This window comes from Pteropus alecto, unplaced genomic scaffold (assembly GCF_000325575.1).
Source record: "Pteropus alecto unplaced genomic scaffold, ASM32557v1 scaffold75, whole genome shotgun sequence".
In the NCBI taxonomy this organism is placed as follows: Eukaryota; Metazoa; Chordata; class Mammalia; order Chiroptera; family Pteropodidae; genus Pteropus; species Pteropus alecto.
The window spans coordinates 25,256,058-25,274,165 of record NW_006440638.1 but is presented as its reverse complement, the minus strand read 5'-3'; the positions used below and the strand labels follow the sequence as shown (position 1 = coordinate 25,274,165).

General features: G+C 36.2%; 1 protein-coding gene across 1 annotated transcript in view; it reads right to left on the bottom strand.

The window, feature by feature from the left end:
- The window catches only part of PBRM1 (polybromo 1), a 99,737-nt gene extending 83,301 nt beyond the window's left edge, over positions 1-16,436 (bottom strand). Inside the window, 5 exon segments of the mRNA XM_015593672.2 lie at positions 236-379; positions 3,620-3,767; positions 13,591-13,688; positions 14,631-14,783; positions 16,389-16,436. Coding sequence (XP_015449158.2) covers positions 236-379; positions 3,620-3,767; positions 13,591-13,688; positions 14,631-14,783; positions 16,389-16,436 — 591 coding nt within the window.
- Between the last annotated feature and the right edge of the window lie 1,672 nt (positions 16,437-18,108).

Below are 18,108 nucleotides of genomic sequence, written 5' to 3'. Positions count from 1 at the left end.
GCATCAATATAAAAGCAATTCATAAAAACAGCCACGCATGGGACACATTGTCCAGCCTGTCTTAGGATCTCTTGTAATTGTGGTGGGGCTCTCTGGCTGCATGCTCCTTTACCCTCTCAGTTACTAACACAACTGCATAGAAAGCCCAGCTGCTTACAGCAGCCCAGAAGAAATCACAAGGGCCTTGCCCAGGTCCCAGAAGCCAATCTATCATCCATTCCAGCTGCACACTTACTCCTTCAGTCACTGTGCCTTGATTGTCTTGCCCATCTTCATCATCATCTTCATCATCTGCTTCTCCTTTCTGAACAAACTCATTTCTTGTTCGAAGGTACAGATCCCAGAGTTTGCAAGCAGCTTTATATTCAGGAGAATCTGGCTGTACATTAACAAAGAGAAAAAATACCATGTTAGTACTTTATTATAAATCGATTACTACTTTTAAAGAATTTTGTTCCAGCAGAGACTGGTATACTACGACATGATTCTGAAAACGCTATTACAAATTTTTAAAATTCTTCTAATTAAAAGATACAAGGGCCTCGATTTCTCTTCTGTGTATGCTTTAAAGGCATTCTGAAATCAGATTAATTAATTTATGCCCTATTATATTACAGAAAGACTTGAGGCAGAAGATAAATGATTTGCTAAATTAAGACTAATTATTAATAAGAAAGACAACTTAAAGAATAAGATCCATTGCAGCCACTATGGAAAACAGTATGGAGATTCCTCAAAAAACTAAAAATAGATCACATGATCCAATTCCACTTTTGTGTATTTATTTGAAGGGAAAAAAAACTAATTTGAAAAGATATATGCACCCCTATGTTCACTGCAGCATTATTTACAATAGCTAAGCTATGGAAGCAACCTAAGGGTCCATCAATAGATAAATGGATAAAGAAGATGTGGTATATACACACAATGGAATATTATGCAGCCATAAAAAAAATGAAATCACGCTATTTGTAATCATATGGATGGGCCTAGATGGTATTATGCTAAGTGAAACAAATCAGAGAAAGACAAATATCATATAGTTTCATTTACATGTGGAATCTAAAAACACAAATGAACAAACAAAACAAAACAAAACCAGACTCAAAAAAAAAAACAGACCAAATGATTACCAGAATTAGTGGGGTGATCACACTGTAAGGTATAGAGACAAAGTCTCTACATTGTACACGTGAAACAAGTCAAAAAGATAGAAGCTAAGAACTGCTTTGATATCACTTCTTTTTAAAAGTATTTAATACCTTATTTGAATATTTCTTTTTCCGTAGTGCAAATGAACTCTAACTAAAACGTTCCAGTAAAACCAATGTTTTAAACCAACTTCAAAAATGCATCCATGTGCCACCAATAAGGAGTAAGCAATGTTCATAAAAGCAAGAACACAGCAAGCAGGAACCCATATGATAAGTAGAACACTGAAGCTATTGTTCACCTTGACGGCATTTATAACACAAGATAAACCTCAGCTTTAGTTTTCAAAACTCCTGGAAGATGCAAGGACAGGAGATAAAGGCCAGGTTCCACCAGAGGCTGGGGCTCCAAAGGCCATGGCTACAGTGTGAGTGGAAATTCAAAACAATTTAGTTTCTGCGCTGCCCAGGAACAAGGAAGACCACACACTGCAACCTCCACCCAGCTCAACCCATGCCTATCTCCAACATTGGCACTGTGGGGAAAGGAGAGGTACAAGATGAATCCCCTTTGAGAACTATTCATTAGCTAGCCCTAACAAAGATAGGCCAGGTGCCTGGAATAAGCAACAAATATCTTCTTTAGATTAACCCAACTTTAATCTAAGCCTCAAAAAATCTCTACAGACATAGTTCCAAAAAATATGAGATCATGGTCAAAATTCATTACCACACAAGAATGAAAGAATCACAAGAGGAAGTCAGCAGAAATGAGAGCAAAATCAGACATGCAAATACTTCAGATACTGGAATTATCTGCCATAGAATAAAAAATAAGTATGTTAAGCGTTTTAAAAAACAATGGGATTAGATATAAGCAAAGTGCAGGAAACCATAAAAAAGAAATTACCTCCAAAATACAAAAAATAGAATATTAAAACATAAAAAACCAATATTGGTTTAAGAGCAGATTTCAAAGAAAATTGGAAGAATGAAAGAAATGACCTAATAAGCAACACAGATACAAAAAAGGGGACTATGAAAGATTAAGGGAAATGGAGACCTAAGAGAGTTCTAATATAATTTCTAATCTGAGTTCTACAAGGAGAGAGAATGGGGCAAAGGCAATATACAAAGACACAATGGCTGGAAAACTTTCCAGAGGTGATAAAAAGCACCAATCAAAAGATTTAGATTTAGGAAGCCATAAAACTCCTAAATTATAGATAGATATTCATATCTAGACATATCAAAGTGAAACTGCAGAATACAAGACAAAAAGATACTAAACCAGAATGAAAAAACAGATTACCTTTAAAGGAATTACAATTATCCTGACATGAGTTTTCCATAGCAATAAAAAAATGAAGAATAAAGAACGTAGTATGTTTGTGAGTAAAAACACTGACTATACCTTAAAAATATGAATTATATCTGAATAAAAAAATACATAGTCTTAAAAATCTAAAAACATTTTTGCAGAATCATTATGAAGAAACATTTAAAGCATTGCTAAATACATTAAAAGACTTAAAGAGACACCAAATTCAAAGATTAGAATACTCAATATTATCATATGTCAATGCTCCAAAATATGATCTACAGGGTCAATGGAATCCCGAAAAAAATTTCAAAACAATTTTTTGTGCTTAACACACTAATATTAAAATGTATAAGGAAAAGCCAAGAATATATAAAGAAAAGGCCAACAATAGTCGGCATGCTTTCTTTAACAGATAGAGAATCATAAAGCCAAAGAAATTAAGGCAGAAATAGAATAGCCCAGGAAAAAAGAAAACTGGCAGAACAAAAGGAACAGATTACAAGGCTAGAAAGAGACCTATAAAAACATGGAAACAATGATAGTACTGACAAAGCAGACAAATGTAGAGAAAGTAGCTGTTTCGAGGTGCTGCTTATACCTGTGGGGAGAAAAAAATCTTTACCTCACAAAAATCAATCCCAACTGCATTAAAGGCTTAGATGTAAATGATAAAACTATTAAATCTTTAGAAGAAAATATGAGGAGAATATCTTTATAATCTTTGGGCAAGTGGAAAACGACACAAAGGATAAACCACAAAGGAAAAGATGGATAAATTTGAATATATTAAAATAAAAAACTCCAGTTCATCAAAAGACCCATAAAAAGAATGAAAAAACACATACATTGGAAGAGGGTATTTGCGACACATATAACCAAAAAAAAATTAGTATTCAGAACATAGAAAAATTTCTAGAAATATGAAAATAACAAATCCAAGAAACACATGGGCAAAAGATTTGAGCAGAGATAGAAGAAACAAGAATGTTTCATAATGATATGAATGTTCAGTCTCTTTACTAAGAAGAGAAATACAAACTCAAACTGCCAACTGAGAAACCACTATTCCCTTACCAGATAGATAAATATTAAAAATCCAGACAATTGTCAAATTGTATACCTTCCAAATTTGATGCTTTCTTACCTTATAATAGGCCTTTGCATTGTTAAAAAGCAGCTGGAAGTCAGCAGTCAGCAGATTCACATCATCATACTCCTCCATTTTTAGTTTCTGTTGAATTTTCATCAAGTCAATGGGCTGAGAAACCACTTCATAATAGTCTGGTTGATTTCTGTTATAATTTAACATTTTTAAAAAAATATATTAATCCAAAGCCTATAAAAAGTTATATTTCAAATATAAAGTTACATTTCAAAGTATCTGCAGAATGTCTAATATTCCAAGTGATAGAATATACTGCCATTACTAGAACTAAAAAGGAATAACAAAATCAAGATACACATGCATGCCCTGTTCAAAATATATATTAATGATATAAAAACCTAAATTAACATCTAAGATAGTTCTTTATATGCTAAATATTTACGATTTAGGGCACCAGTAATTATTTTTCTCAATTCTCCCTCAAGGGTAGGTAATTAACTCCATTCTAGACATGTAAGAGATTACTACTTGTAAATAATCTCATGGTCATTAAAGCTTTAATATCTCTTAGGATCCTGATTGACATGTTACAGCCATATATGTATATTTAATTTTTAAAACCTTTTATTCTGACATAAAAGTGGCAAAATAATACAAAGAATGCCTTTTATCTGACCATTTTGTGAGTAAGCTGCTGAAATGATGTCCTATCACCTCTGAATAGTTTAATGTGCATTTCCTACAAATAAGGACCACAGTTCAACTGTTAATATCAGGAAATTAACTTTGATATAGTATCACCATCTAACCCTCAGACTCCATTCATATTTTGCCAACTGTTCCAAATTGTCCTTTACAGCAAAAGGATCAAGTCTAGAATCATGTGATGCATTTAGTCATATTTCTTTAGTTTCTTTCATTCTGAAACAGTTCCTCGGTCTTTCCTTGACTATCATGATCTCAATAATTTTGAAGATTACAGTTCATTTCTTGTAGCGTCCTTCAATTTGGGTTTGTCTGTTTTCCTGGTAAATTAAGGTTATGCTTTGGCAGGGCTATGACAGAAATGATGTTGCATTTGTCTGTCTCCTATCAGGTGGCACTTAATTTTAACTTGTCCCATTACTTAGATGAGGTTGATTTTGATCACCTGATTATCGTGGCATCTGTCAAGTTTTCTGATTGACCAAGTTACTGTTTTCTACCTGTATTTTATAGAGAGATACCTCCAGACTACATAAAAGCCCATAATTCATCAATTTATTCATTTATTTATATCAATATGGGTTCCCAGATTCCTATTTTACTCAGTGAGTTAAAAACCATTATTATAATTATTTTGATGCTCTAAGTGCTCCAGGTTTGGCCAACAGGAGTCCTTTCAAGATGGCTTCTATTTCTATGTCCTTTTGACATGTTCCTATCACCCGCTGAGCACTTGCTTATTTTCTGGCACCATAAGATGTTACAAGCTCATTTTTATTTTCCTTGCCCTTGAACTCAGCCATTTCCCCCAAAGAATTCTGGTTCTTTTTAATAGTATATGGTATTTAAAAACCAAGACCAAGGTGCTAGAAGTGCTCATTTCTACCGAAGGAAGAGGAAGAATTGAGTTTTTTACAACTTATTGACTACTTAAAATTTGAATGAACTATAAAATTAAGTATGAGAGGAACTAAAGGGGTACTCAACCTGCTATTCAGAGAAAATGTCAAGAACATAACAGTTTCGGTGAGTAAACAATAAAAGATCATCCAAGGCCTAAGATCAACATATCAGTGGTGCCAAGGGAGTGAGTATTAGAGCTCTGTTAACTTGATATCCAAGGTGGCTCTCTCCATCTGGGCCTGATGGGCGACAGCCCACTGCTCCCTGCTAAGGCTGGACATTAGCAGCCTCTGAGGCATGGAGGATTATCTGCAGACAACTGAGAACTCAAAGAGGACATGTATAGTAGTCTCTCCTTGCCTGCAGTTTTGCTTTCTGTGGTTTTAGTTACCCATGGTAAACCATGGTCTGACAAATTAAATGGAAAATTCAGAAATAATTTATGTTTTAAATTGCATGCTATCCATGTCATCCTACGTTTTGCCCAGGACCTGAATCATCCGCTTGTACAGCATATCCATACTGCATCCACTACCTGCCTGCTAGTCAGTAGCAACAGTTACTAGATTTTTGCAGTATCGCAGTACTTGTGTTCAAGTAATCTTTATTTTACTTAATAATGGCCCCAAAGTGTCAGAGTAGTGATGCTGGCAGTTTAAATATGCCAAAGAGAAGCTGTAAAGTGATTTGTTTAAGTGAAAAAAAAATGAAAGTTCTTAACTTAATAAAGAAAAAACGTTGTATGCTGAAGATATATAGTAGAACGAATCTTCTCTGTGAAATTGTGAAGGAAAAAGAAATTAGTCCCAGCTTTGCTGTCACACTTCGAACTGCAAAAGTTACAGCCACAGTGCATGATAAGTGCTTAGTTAAGATGGAAAAGGTATTAAATTTGTGGGTAAAAGACCTGAACAGAAAACATGTTCCAACTGATGGCAACATGTTGCACCAGAAAGCATTGAGCTTTTTCGAAGACTTTAACAAGGGATCCTCTGAAACAAGTGATATCAAGCCATTAACTGCAAGTAAGGGTTCATTACCCAGATTTAGGAATAGGTTTGGACTGGAGAGGCTGCATCTGTTGATAAAGTTGCTGCCACATTTCCAGCAGAGTTGAAGAAGTTTATTAAGAACAAAGGTATGTATGTATAGGAAAGAACATACTGTATATATAGGGTTCAGTACTCTTTGTGATTTCAGGTATCCACCAGGGGTCTTGGAATGTATCTTCCATGGATAAGGAGCAAACTACTGTACCTAGAAAGGACATAACCTCTTGGTAGCTCTGCTAGAAGGCTCCTCACAAACATCTTCAGAATTACCTCAGAGACTAAAGGAAGATCAGGATCCAACATTTCACTCTACATAATATGATCAGAAAAAGGATCCTTCGACTTTCAAAATGAAATAGCTCTACTAATTTTTCCTATTTACAGAAAGGCATAAAAAAAGTAAAAATTGTTCTTATTTACCCAGAGTGAAAAGCTCTGGTGGTATTCTTATAGACTTCTACACACATGTAAACACAAATAGGGCTGTATAATACATGTTCTTTCTTAACAGCTTTTCTCTCTGAACAATAGATGAGGGTACCCTGCCATGATATGGCTGTATAATAGCCAAAGCATAGCTAAAACTTTACCAAGAGCAGTGAGAAACACCAGGCCTGATATGTGCAGGGCCTGTGGCTACCCCTAAACCCATTTCCCCTCTTCCCAGGCTGACAGCATTCTAAGCTGCTGCATAGGTACAAAAGATCATATTCTCCAGCGTCCTTGCAAGCAAGTTCTGGCCAATGCAAGAGCTGAAGTGTGCCATGTCCAGGACACATACTTCACATGTCTTTTTCCTACAGGCTGGAAGGTAGTTGTGGTGGTAAGCCATTTCAGACCATGCAGACAAAGGTAATAGCCCAAGGACAGCAGAATAAAGAGACAATATCTGAGTTCTGAGGACTATACAAAACAAGACTCTTACATGAAAGAAAGCAATTTTTCTTATTTCAGCCATTAATTTGGATGTCTTAGTACAAGTAGCCTAATGTACTAATGGCAACAAAGTCTCAAAAGATTCACAACTATGTATCTCTGAGCTACTTCTCATAAACTCTTCACAAAACACATGCATTCCACTGAGAGGCAGAGATGCTCTCCTGGCACAGCACAAGGGGAATGTAACAGTGCTGATAAAGCATCACTATCATGGAGGTTGGAAGAGAGTGCTCCAATATCCAGGGCCTGTATCCTCTGCCCCTTAACACTAGTCTGCTAGTAGAAAGCAGGCAGCAGAGGGGAAGTCCTTTTCTATGAGGGGTTTGTGTACTCCAGTATGATGTTCCTCCTCTATACAACATTCTGGTTAAGAGCACATGCTGAATTTTGGTTATCTTTTAGTTAGTTCTGAAAACTTGAGCAAGTTCTCATCTATAAACTGTGATAATACAAGTTTAAACAAGATAAGGTCTGGAAAGTGCTTGGCAATGTATCTAGCATATGGTAAACAATAAATACAGACTTTTAATAGCACATACTAATTAAATGACAACTTTTAAAAGACTGTTGATAATAAGCCAACTGAAATCTAGAGACGATTATTCATTTTAAAAAGAGTACTTCTTTTTTTGGCCATGACTAAGTTACAGGACTCTTTCTCTTACTAGAGAATGGTGACACTGTATCCTTGCTTGCTCTGCTCTGTGAGGTGAGAAGTCTACCTTCAGCTAAACCTGCAGCTTGTTGGCTACTCACTGTGGCATCAACAATCACAAATGGGTTTAAATCTTTAATTAACTTATTGTATTAGTTTCCTACAGCTGCTGTAAAAAATTGCCATAAACTTAAAACACCAGAAATTCATTATCTTACAGAAGTCCAAAATTGGTCTCACTGGGCTAAAAAAGCAAGGTGTTGGCATTTCTTCTAGAGGGTCTACAAAAGAATCCATTTCCTTGACTTCTAGAGGCCACCTGCATTTCTTGGCTTGTAGTCCCTTCTTCATCTTCAAAGCTAAGAGTATAGCATCTTCAAATCTCTAACTTTTTACTCCTCTGCTTCCCTTTTCCCTGTTTAAGGACCCTGTAATTACATTGGGCCCACCTGGATAACTCAGAATAATCTAACTCAAAGTAAATTGATTACCAAACTTAATTACTCTTTGCCATGTAATCCAACATATTCATAGGTTCTAGGGATTAGAACATGGACATATCTGGGGACCATTAAACTGTCTATAACATGTATGTATACTTTCCAAACAAATTAACTTCAACTGCCAGAGTCTGAATGGAATAGTGATGTTATTTTGACAGCAAGAGAAGAAGAAAACTCTAATCAGGGGGAACACAGCCTCTACAGGGAGGTGTTTGCAATGTGCATATTTGAATTAGCAATTTTTTTTTGTTTCACTGGACCACAGAGGTCAAGTCCAAAAGTAAGGGGAAAAAAAGAGAAAGGAAAAGGTAAAAATAATCATGCATATTTTGAAAAATTAATCCCTTTTAACTATGATAGCTACATGTTCAATGCTATCTTAAAGGCTGTTAAATAATTTTTTAAAACATGCTTTACTTTCACGGAACTAGAGAAAGAACAATAAACCAAACCCAAAGCTAGCAGAAGGAAATAAAATATAAAGCAGAAATAAATGATGTGAAGAATACAAATAGGAAAAAAAAAATCAGCAAAGCTAAGAGCTGTTTTTTTGGAAAGAGCAACAAAATTGATAAACTCTTAGCTATATTAAGAAAAAAAGACAGATAAAATCAGAAATGAAAGAGAGAACATTACAACTGATGCTACAGAAATAAAAAGGATTTTAACACTATGAACAATAGTATGACAATATATTGGATAACCTAGAGGAAATGGATAAATTCCTAGAATATACAAACTACCAAGACTTATTATAAAGAAACAGAAAACCTTAATAGACCTATAAGTAGTATGGAGATTGAATTAGTAATCAAGTCTCCTATCAAAGAAAAGCCCTGGATCTAATGGCTTTGCTGATGAATTCCACCAAATGTTTAAAGAACTAAAACTAATCCTTTTCAAACTTTTCCAAAACATTGCAGGAGGGAAAACTCACTTATTCTATCAGGCCAACAGTGCCCTGATACCAAAGCCAGGCAAAGATACTACAAAAAAAACTGTAAACCAATATCCCATATGAACAACAATGCAAAACCCTCAACAACATACTGGCAAAATGAATTCAGCAGCATATTAAAATGATTATACACCATACCAAATGGGATTTATTCCTGGAATGCAAGGATAGTTCAATCTACAAAATTGATAAAAGTAATGCATCATATTAACTGAATGCACATGATCATCTCAACTGACAGGGAAAAAAACATTTGAAAAAATTTAATACCCTTTCATAATAAAAACTCAACAAATTAGGAGTAAATAGAAACGAACTCAACATCATAAAGGCCTTATATGAAGAGTCCACAGCTAACATCATACTCAAAATGGTGAAAAGACTGAAAGCTTTCCCTCTAAGATTAGGAATACTAATGGACAAGGATGTTTGCTCTCACCACTTGTTTTCAACATAGTATTGGGAATACTAGTCAGAACAATTAGACAACAAAAAGAAATAAAAGGCATCCAAATTGGAAAGGAGAACTAAAATTATCTTTGTTCACAGATGATATGATCTTATATGCAGAAAACTCTAAAGAGTCCGCAAAACAACAAAAAAGACCCCATTTGAACTAATAAGTGAATTCAGCAAAGTTGTAGGATACAAAATCATCATATGCAAAAATTAGTTGCATTTCTATATACTAACGATGAATAATCCAAAAAGGAAATTAAGAAAACAATTCCATTAATAATAACATAAAAAAGAATAAAATACATAGGAATAAACCTGACCAATTAGGTGAAAGAGTTACACACTTAAAACTACAAATCTCTGTAAGAAATTAAAGAAGACAACAATAAATGGAAAGATCTCATGCTCATTGATCAGAAAATTAAACATTGTTAAAGACACCAATACTACCCAAAGCAACAGACAGGTTCAACACAATCCCTATCAAAGGCAGATTCGAGATGGCATAGAAGATAGAGGCAGTGCACACCTCCTCTCGCAACCACATCAAAATTATAACAAAACTCCAGAGCAACCAGTACGCGGAGTTGCCAGAGGTCTGGCTGAAAAGAAGCCCTACAACTAGGTCACCTCAAATAACAGGTCACTTCAAAACGGCAGGAGGAGTGAAGATACAAAACAGCCTAGTCCCACAACTATATGTGGTGATCAAGAATTGGGAGAGGTATCTTGGCTGGAGAGCCACCTTCCCCATCTGAGGTTGTGGCTGAGTGAGACGGAGGGCTGTGAGAAGCAGAAACCTTCCTCTTTAAAGGGCCCATTCCTGGCCTTACTCGCTGACAGACTCACTTACTCTGAGCTCCAGCGCTGGGCAGCTGTTCAAGGAACACCAGGGATATATGGGGAGGCACTGAGCTGTTGGGCTTCAGTACGAGGGCTGGAGGGGTGTCAGCTTACACCCAGAAAGAGGTGGAGGCACAAACCATTGTTCTTTTGTTGAGCCCTCCCTCCTCCCAGCCTGCAGATGCAGGCACCATCGACCTGGATAACACAGGTCACTCCACTCAAGAGATTCCCTGAGACTCCAACTCTCCCAACCTGTGACCCATTCAAGCTGCTTCCAGAGATTTATTCCATACAAACGGGTTGTCTTGGCTCCTGATGCAAACTTTCACAAAATCTCTCAAAGGCTCACAAAATCCGAAAAACCAATATCTGGCCTTGACATGCCCTGTACCTCTTGCTGAGCAGCCCCAAGCCCCGTACCAGTGGCAGCCAGCCTCGGTTTCTGTCTTGGCCCCTTGAGGCCCCTATAAGCCCAGCATGGATGCAGCCATATGTGAATTGTTTGGTGACCCTCATCAGGTGGCCCCAGAGGTGCACAGGCGGCAGCTGAACTTGGCCTGCAGCTAGACCTCTCCCAGGTCTGTCCCAAGGGGCCCCACAGCACACCTACTAACCTACTACATAAAGCCACTCTACTAAGAGTGGGAGACTTAGGAATCCTATCTAATACATAGAAACAGATACAGGGAGGCAACCAAAATGGGGAAACAAAGAAGCATGTTCTACATGAAAGAACAGAAGAAAAAGAATTCATCAAAATGGAGACAAGCAATATACCAGATGCAGAGTTCAAAACACTGGTTATAAGGATACTCAAAGAACTTAGAAGAAGAATAAATGAACTCAGTGAGAACTTTAACAAAGAGATAAAAAAACAAATAGAGAGGAAAACATAATAGGGAGCCAGTCAGAAACGAAGAATACAATATCTGAGATGAAGAACACTTTAGAGAGAATCAACAGAGTGGATAAAAGGAGGATCAAATCAGCATCACAGAGGATGGGGTACCAGAGGATAACCAAATAAAATATCAACAAGAAAAAAGAATGCAGAAAAACGAAGACAGTTTAAGAAGCCTCTGGGACAACATCAAGCATTAACAACTTTCACATCACAGGATTACCAGAAGAAGAGAGAGAGCAAGGAATAGAAAATCTTTTTGAAGAAATAATGATGGAACCCTTCCCTAACTTGGTAAAAAAATAGATATACAACCCCAGGAAGTTCAGAGTCCCAAACAAGATGAACCTAGACACATCATAATTAAAATGCTAAAGGTTAAATTCAAAGAGAGAATCTTAAAAGCAGCAAGAGAAAGTTAGTTACATACAAGGGTATGCCCATAAAACCGTCAGCCCATTTCTCAACAGAAACGTACAGGCCAGAAGGGCTTGGCACAAAATATTTAAAGTGTTAGAAACCCAGGACCTACAACCAAGATTACTTTACCCAGCAAAGTTATCATTTAGAATCGAAGGACAAATAAAGAGCTTCCCAGGAAAGAAAAAGCTAAAGGAGTTCATCACCACCAAGCCAGTATTACAGAAAACATTAGAGAGACTTCTTTAAGGAAGAAAATACGTATCAAAAGTCTAAATAAAGAATGGCAATAACTACGTATCTACTGATGAGTATTAAAAATGAAAAAGAATTAAATGCTCCAATCGAAAGATAAGGTGGCTGGATGTATGAGAAAACAAGACCCTTACATATGTTGCCAATAAGAGATTTCAGATTAAAAGACACACACAGGCTTAAGGGGGATGAAAAAGATATTACATAATGGACATAGAGGGTAGTGTGTTGAATGGAGCAAGTCAGACGGCGGAAGACAAATGCCATATGATTGCATGTATATATGGAAACTAAAGACCAAAATAAACAAGATTTATTGGGGTGATCACTTTGTAAGTTACACAGATGTCTAATCACTAAGTTGTACACCTGAAACTAATATAGTATTCTATGCCAACTACAACGGGAAAAAAATTACAAAGAGGAAAAAAAAATCCCTATCAAATCCCAACAGCAGTTTGGCAGAAACAGAAAAATCCATCCTGAAATTCATATATAATTTCAAAGAGCCCCTAATAGCCAAAACTATCTGACAAAAAAAAACAAAGTTGGTAGACTGCTAAAGCTGATCCATAAACCAGTCATCACAGAGGACTCACGCTTTTTTATTTCAAAACTTACTACAAAACTGCAAGTGTGGCAAAGATGTGGAGAAACTGGAACCCTTGTACACTATTGGTGGGAATGTAAAACAGTGTGACAATTATGGAAAACAGTATGGTGATTCCTCAAAATATTAAAATCATAATTACTACAGAGCCAGCAACCCCAAGTCTGGGTATACAGTATAGCTAAAAGAACTGAAAACAGCATCTCAAAGAAGTATTGGCACCCCATGTTCACTGCAGCATTATTTACAATAGTCAAGAGGTAAAAGCAACTCAAGTGTTTATCAATAGATGAATACATAAACAAAATATGTTAATACAATGGAATATTATTCAGCCTTAAAAAGAAAATCCTGTCACATGCTACAGCATGTATGAATTTTGAGGACATTGTGCTACATGAAATAAGCCAGGCACAAAAGACAAATACTGTATGATTTCACTTATGAGAAATTCAAAGTAGTCAAATTCATAGAAAGAAAGTGCAATGGTGGTTGCCAGGGGATGAAGGGAAAGGGGAAATGGGGAGTTATTTAATGGATATAGAGTTTCAATTTTGTAATATAAAAAAGTTTTGGAAATTTGCTGTACAACAATTTGAATGTACTTAACACTTATTGAACTATACAATTAAAATAGTTAAGATTATAAATTTTATATAGTGTATTTTTTTATAACGAAAAATTTTTAAATATGCTTCACTACATCTTGACAACTAAAAAAAAAAAACCAACCAAATATTCAATTACCAAACACTTTAAGCATGGATGCAAAACCAAATTCCTCCCACTCACCTTCCAACTCACCTTCGCTTCGGTGCCCTAATGAAGAGCTCACAGAGGAGCCTGCCCTGTTCATCCTTATAGTCTCGGATAGTGTTGTAGAGTTCATGGCACACAGCAATCTACACATAGAAACAAGAGAAAAATCACCAGATAAGTGAGCAGAAAGCCAGTGTGGGCATATACATTATCTTTAATAAAAACACACCCATAAAAGGCAAGTAGATAAAGGACAAATCCCCAAATAGCCATTAGGAACTCAAGTCTAAAATATGCTGACAGTATCTCTATTTAAAATAATTTAACTGATAAATGTTTTGGTATCTTTCATCAGATTTATGCTACTGATTTTTTTTTTTCTTTTATACTAAATCAATTCATATCACTCTCTTGTTTAAAATCATCCTATAGAGGGGCTTCTTACTACTCAGAAAATAAAATCTGAACTCCTAACATTGCCCATGGAGTATGTTGGGTAATTGCATACCCTGGCTGGGCACTTTGCCAGTCTCCTACCTCTTGACTGTCTTTCTGTAATCACAACACACCAAACCCATTCCTAACCCAGCCCTTCTGCCTAGAACATTCTTCCCCAGCACTCTGCAGGGTCGGTGCCTTCTCAACATAGAGAAATCTTTCTTGAAGGTCTGTGCCAAAACAGACCAGATCATCCAAACTTTTCTTCTTAGTTCTTATCACTAGCTGAGGGTAATTTATTATTTTTATTTATCTGTTTCCATTCTGCTTTCCCTCCAACACTAGAATTTAAGCTCCATATGAAAAATTGGCTTGTCTTACCCAATCACCAGAACAGTGCTTGTCACATGACAGTTATTTGAGTGAATATATAATGTGACATATTGATATTCCTTATATTATTTCATAATACTGATGTATTACTGTAAGATTTATGGCTAAACATATACTTTTCATAAAAGAAAAATTAAGAATATTAATCCAGAGGAAAAAGAAATGGAGGCCTTGTATATTAACCACTTATCATTAAAGGAAGGGTAGAGTATCATAGGAAAAGAGGAAGAAACTGTGTGATCCAAGTTACTCACAGGATCTACAGTTGGAAGATTGGAAAGTCTCCTCCTTTTCCTGCTTGGGCCTGGTGTGGACACGGAATGGTGCCCGTCGTCAAAGTCCCCACTGACACTACTGGAAGGGGAAGTAGCTCTTCTTCTCTTGGAACCCATTGAATCCAACTTCTTCTATAAGAAATAATTAGCCATGTTCTTATATTTAAATTTAGAGTCTGCCACCAAGCCCTCAGCTGGCCACCTGATATCAAGCTTCTGATTCACTCTGGAGGATATTTTAACTGTAGCAAAGAAGCTTGACTAAGTTTTTTTCAATGGAAGTCCTGGACCTTGTTGCTTTAGTCTCTTCATTAATCAGAATGCTACACTTTCAGCTTGGATGGGATAAATTCAGCAAAAGTGTACTCATCTGTATATCACCAATTTTGAACGACTCGATCACTTCAAGGCCCCCAAATTACTTTGGACTGGAGTTTGAAAACCCACAAGTAATGGTATACTACTATACTGAAGGTATTGATCTCTCATCCTCTAAGACAGCCAGGCAGACCTTGGGGACAGAGGCCCCAAGGCAGTCACCTCTGAAGTCAGCAGCCTCATCTGTCTTCTCCAACGTGTCTTATAATTATGATCATTTTCCAAGTAGGCCATGACATAATAAAGAATAGGCAACTGTGCCTGTGGCAAAGGAGCAGTGCAAAAAGGCAGGGGAACATAGGACAATTAACATTTGAGCATTTTAGATGCACCCTAAAATTAACACTTTGAAAATAAATTTTCTCCACTTATTAAAGATTCACAAGACATACCCCTGGAAAACACTTAATGTAACTTGCCATACCTATGCCAAAGTAACAAAACTGTGCTTTGAAACTTTTGCCAATCCAAACTAACATGACACATGTTACCCTATCCTTGTGAATTTTGAAACTTTACCCTATCCTTGTGCTTTGAAAAGTACCCCAGAGGTGAGCTTTTAGATCCTGCTTGGCCTTTCAGAAACACAAAAATTTGCTATCAGTTTCAGGCAGGCTGCTAAGTATCTAATCTTAATACAACTTTACAAATATATACATTTGACTATAACACAAGAAATGTACTCACTGAAATAATCTCGTATAGCCAGAGGAAAAGGGTGTATACTGGAAGGTCCCACACACTTATACAATTTTTCAAGTGTATCAAAGGTGTTGTGATTTCAAAGGTCTTTCTCTAAAGCTAAAAGAAAAACTGATCCCAGTTTCACTCATCAACATTCAATTTCAGGTAACTAAGACAACGGCGGCCGAAAAAATGGGTTGCCAATAGTATGGAGAGAAAAATTGGGGATCTCCAGGGAATGAAAGCAGGAACAATCCTGGCAATCAACTAAGACATAAAAGGAGTCTCCTATGTCTTCCTTCAATAGTCCACATGGTATCTGAAAACAGAGCACAACATGAAGATGTTCCTTCCTCTAGGCTTTGGTTTGTTACAGTGTATTAGTTTGCAATTGGCTACAACTAGTGAAAAGCTTCAAAGGGCTTAGGCCAAGGGCAGTCAAGTTTTGCTGATTTTTGTTTGTTTTATAAAAAGTCTGATGAACTGGCCTCATTTCATTAAGATGAAGAAACTAAGGACCCATCCTTTGTAAACAATCTATGACAAGGACACAAGTGAATCTGATGAACACAAGAGGGAATCTTTATGGAAAGGATAACAAAATTTAAGAAAGATGGAAGGGAAAAGGCAGGGAAGGACAGAAAAGGAAAGGGGTATAGATGATCAGTAATTTACCAGCTTTACCAGAGCACAACCAGCGCCTCGAAAAGCCAGTCTCCTCATAATGTCTGAAGGCCAAGTGAAGCCAGTGGGAGAAGGCAGGGCTTTAGAAGTGCTGATTCAGTGTTAATATATTCAAAACTGAAAGAGAAGAACAAGACGGAGAAAAGGGAAATAAAAAAGAAGGGTCAGAAGGAGTAAAAATGAGCACGAATAGATAGAAAACATTCAGTAGAACTGCTAAGGAAAGAGAACTCAAGAAAAATAGGCATATCAATTTCCTTGCGCCAATGAAACAAACTGCAGCAAAGGCTCAGGCATTAAAAATTAAAAGTAACTAACATTTCTTCCATTTTAAAACCAAATGTTTTTCATATGCTTAAAGATGTCTCACTGAGGTTCCCCTTTACTCACATGGAATGACTGTCAATTCCAGGAATGAAGCATGCCTGCCCAAATGCCCCCTAGTCAATAAGAGCAGAGTTCAATCACAGAGCTGGAAAGGAGAGTGAACATATGTGGAAGGTTCACACTGTGATACCAAGTGTTGGTAAGCTGGAACAAACTGAAAATGGCTCATGTGAGCAAAGAGTATGGAAAACTCTCCCCAACCCCTCCCCCCCCAAAAAAAAATTCAGAGAAAGACATTTCTTTCCAAAAGTCTTATGAGCAATGGGAAGAAACCACATACAAGTTAGAAAGGTTAAAAAAACAAACAAAAAAAGTCTTCAACCACAATGGCAAGTCAAAGTTACTTTTATAAATAATCCACTGAAAAGCTTAATGACAAAAAATAAAAATCATTGGTGTGTATACAGTTTAGACCATACAATATCCAAAACTCCTTGAGTCATAAGTTTACTCTGATAAAACAATAAAAAGATGTAACTTAAGAGTAGTTTTCAATTAATTTCTTATTCAAAGGATGCATTTAAAAATGTACTTTGAAAGTTTAGCAAGAAAGGCCGTGTGGCCAGGTGGGTAAGAAGAGCAATATGATCTGAGCTCAGAAGACAAAAAGAGTCCCAGTTTTTCCACTGCTAATTATGCTTTGATGTTGCTTGAGTCACAACCTTTCAGGTCTGTTTCTTCATTTCTAAAATGAGAACAGTAAAGCATACGTATCTCCCCTGAATTGTCGTGACACATGTTCCCTGGGCACAGAAAAGAATTTTATTCATTTTGCAGCCCTGGTTTATAGAATATTTGGTATTGTTTGGTGATCAATTTATGTTTTTAATAAACATTAAAAGTGCATTTAAATGAGACATTTAAAAAAGTTTGTGTAATTTAAAAAAACCGTGAGCATCCCTTCAGCAATTCTTTTTCCATGAAAAGAAATAGATTCCCTGGATAACAAATTTTAAAAAGGCATTGATTTGGTCACATGTCCAAAAGACTGATAACAAATGATAAATTACAGTAAAGAATAACTTTATAAAATGTATATCTGGGAAAATATTTACTCAGTATAGCCAAATGGTATATTTTGACAGCTTATAAAGTTTAGTATTCTCCTGCATTTCTAATGGTACTTTACACTGTAAATGCACACTTAACACAAAAATTGTAGAAAACAGATAACTTAAAGGAAAAAAGAAACCACTTATAATCCTACTTCCCAGAGAAAAACCACCCTTAACTTAGGCTTTCAGAGCTTTCAGTATTTATTTTATGCCTCAGTTGCTTTTTTTTTTTTAAACAAAAGTGTCAATAAACTATGTATTATTGTGCA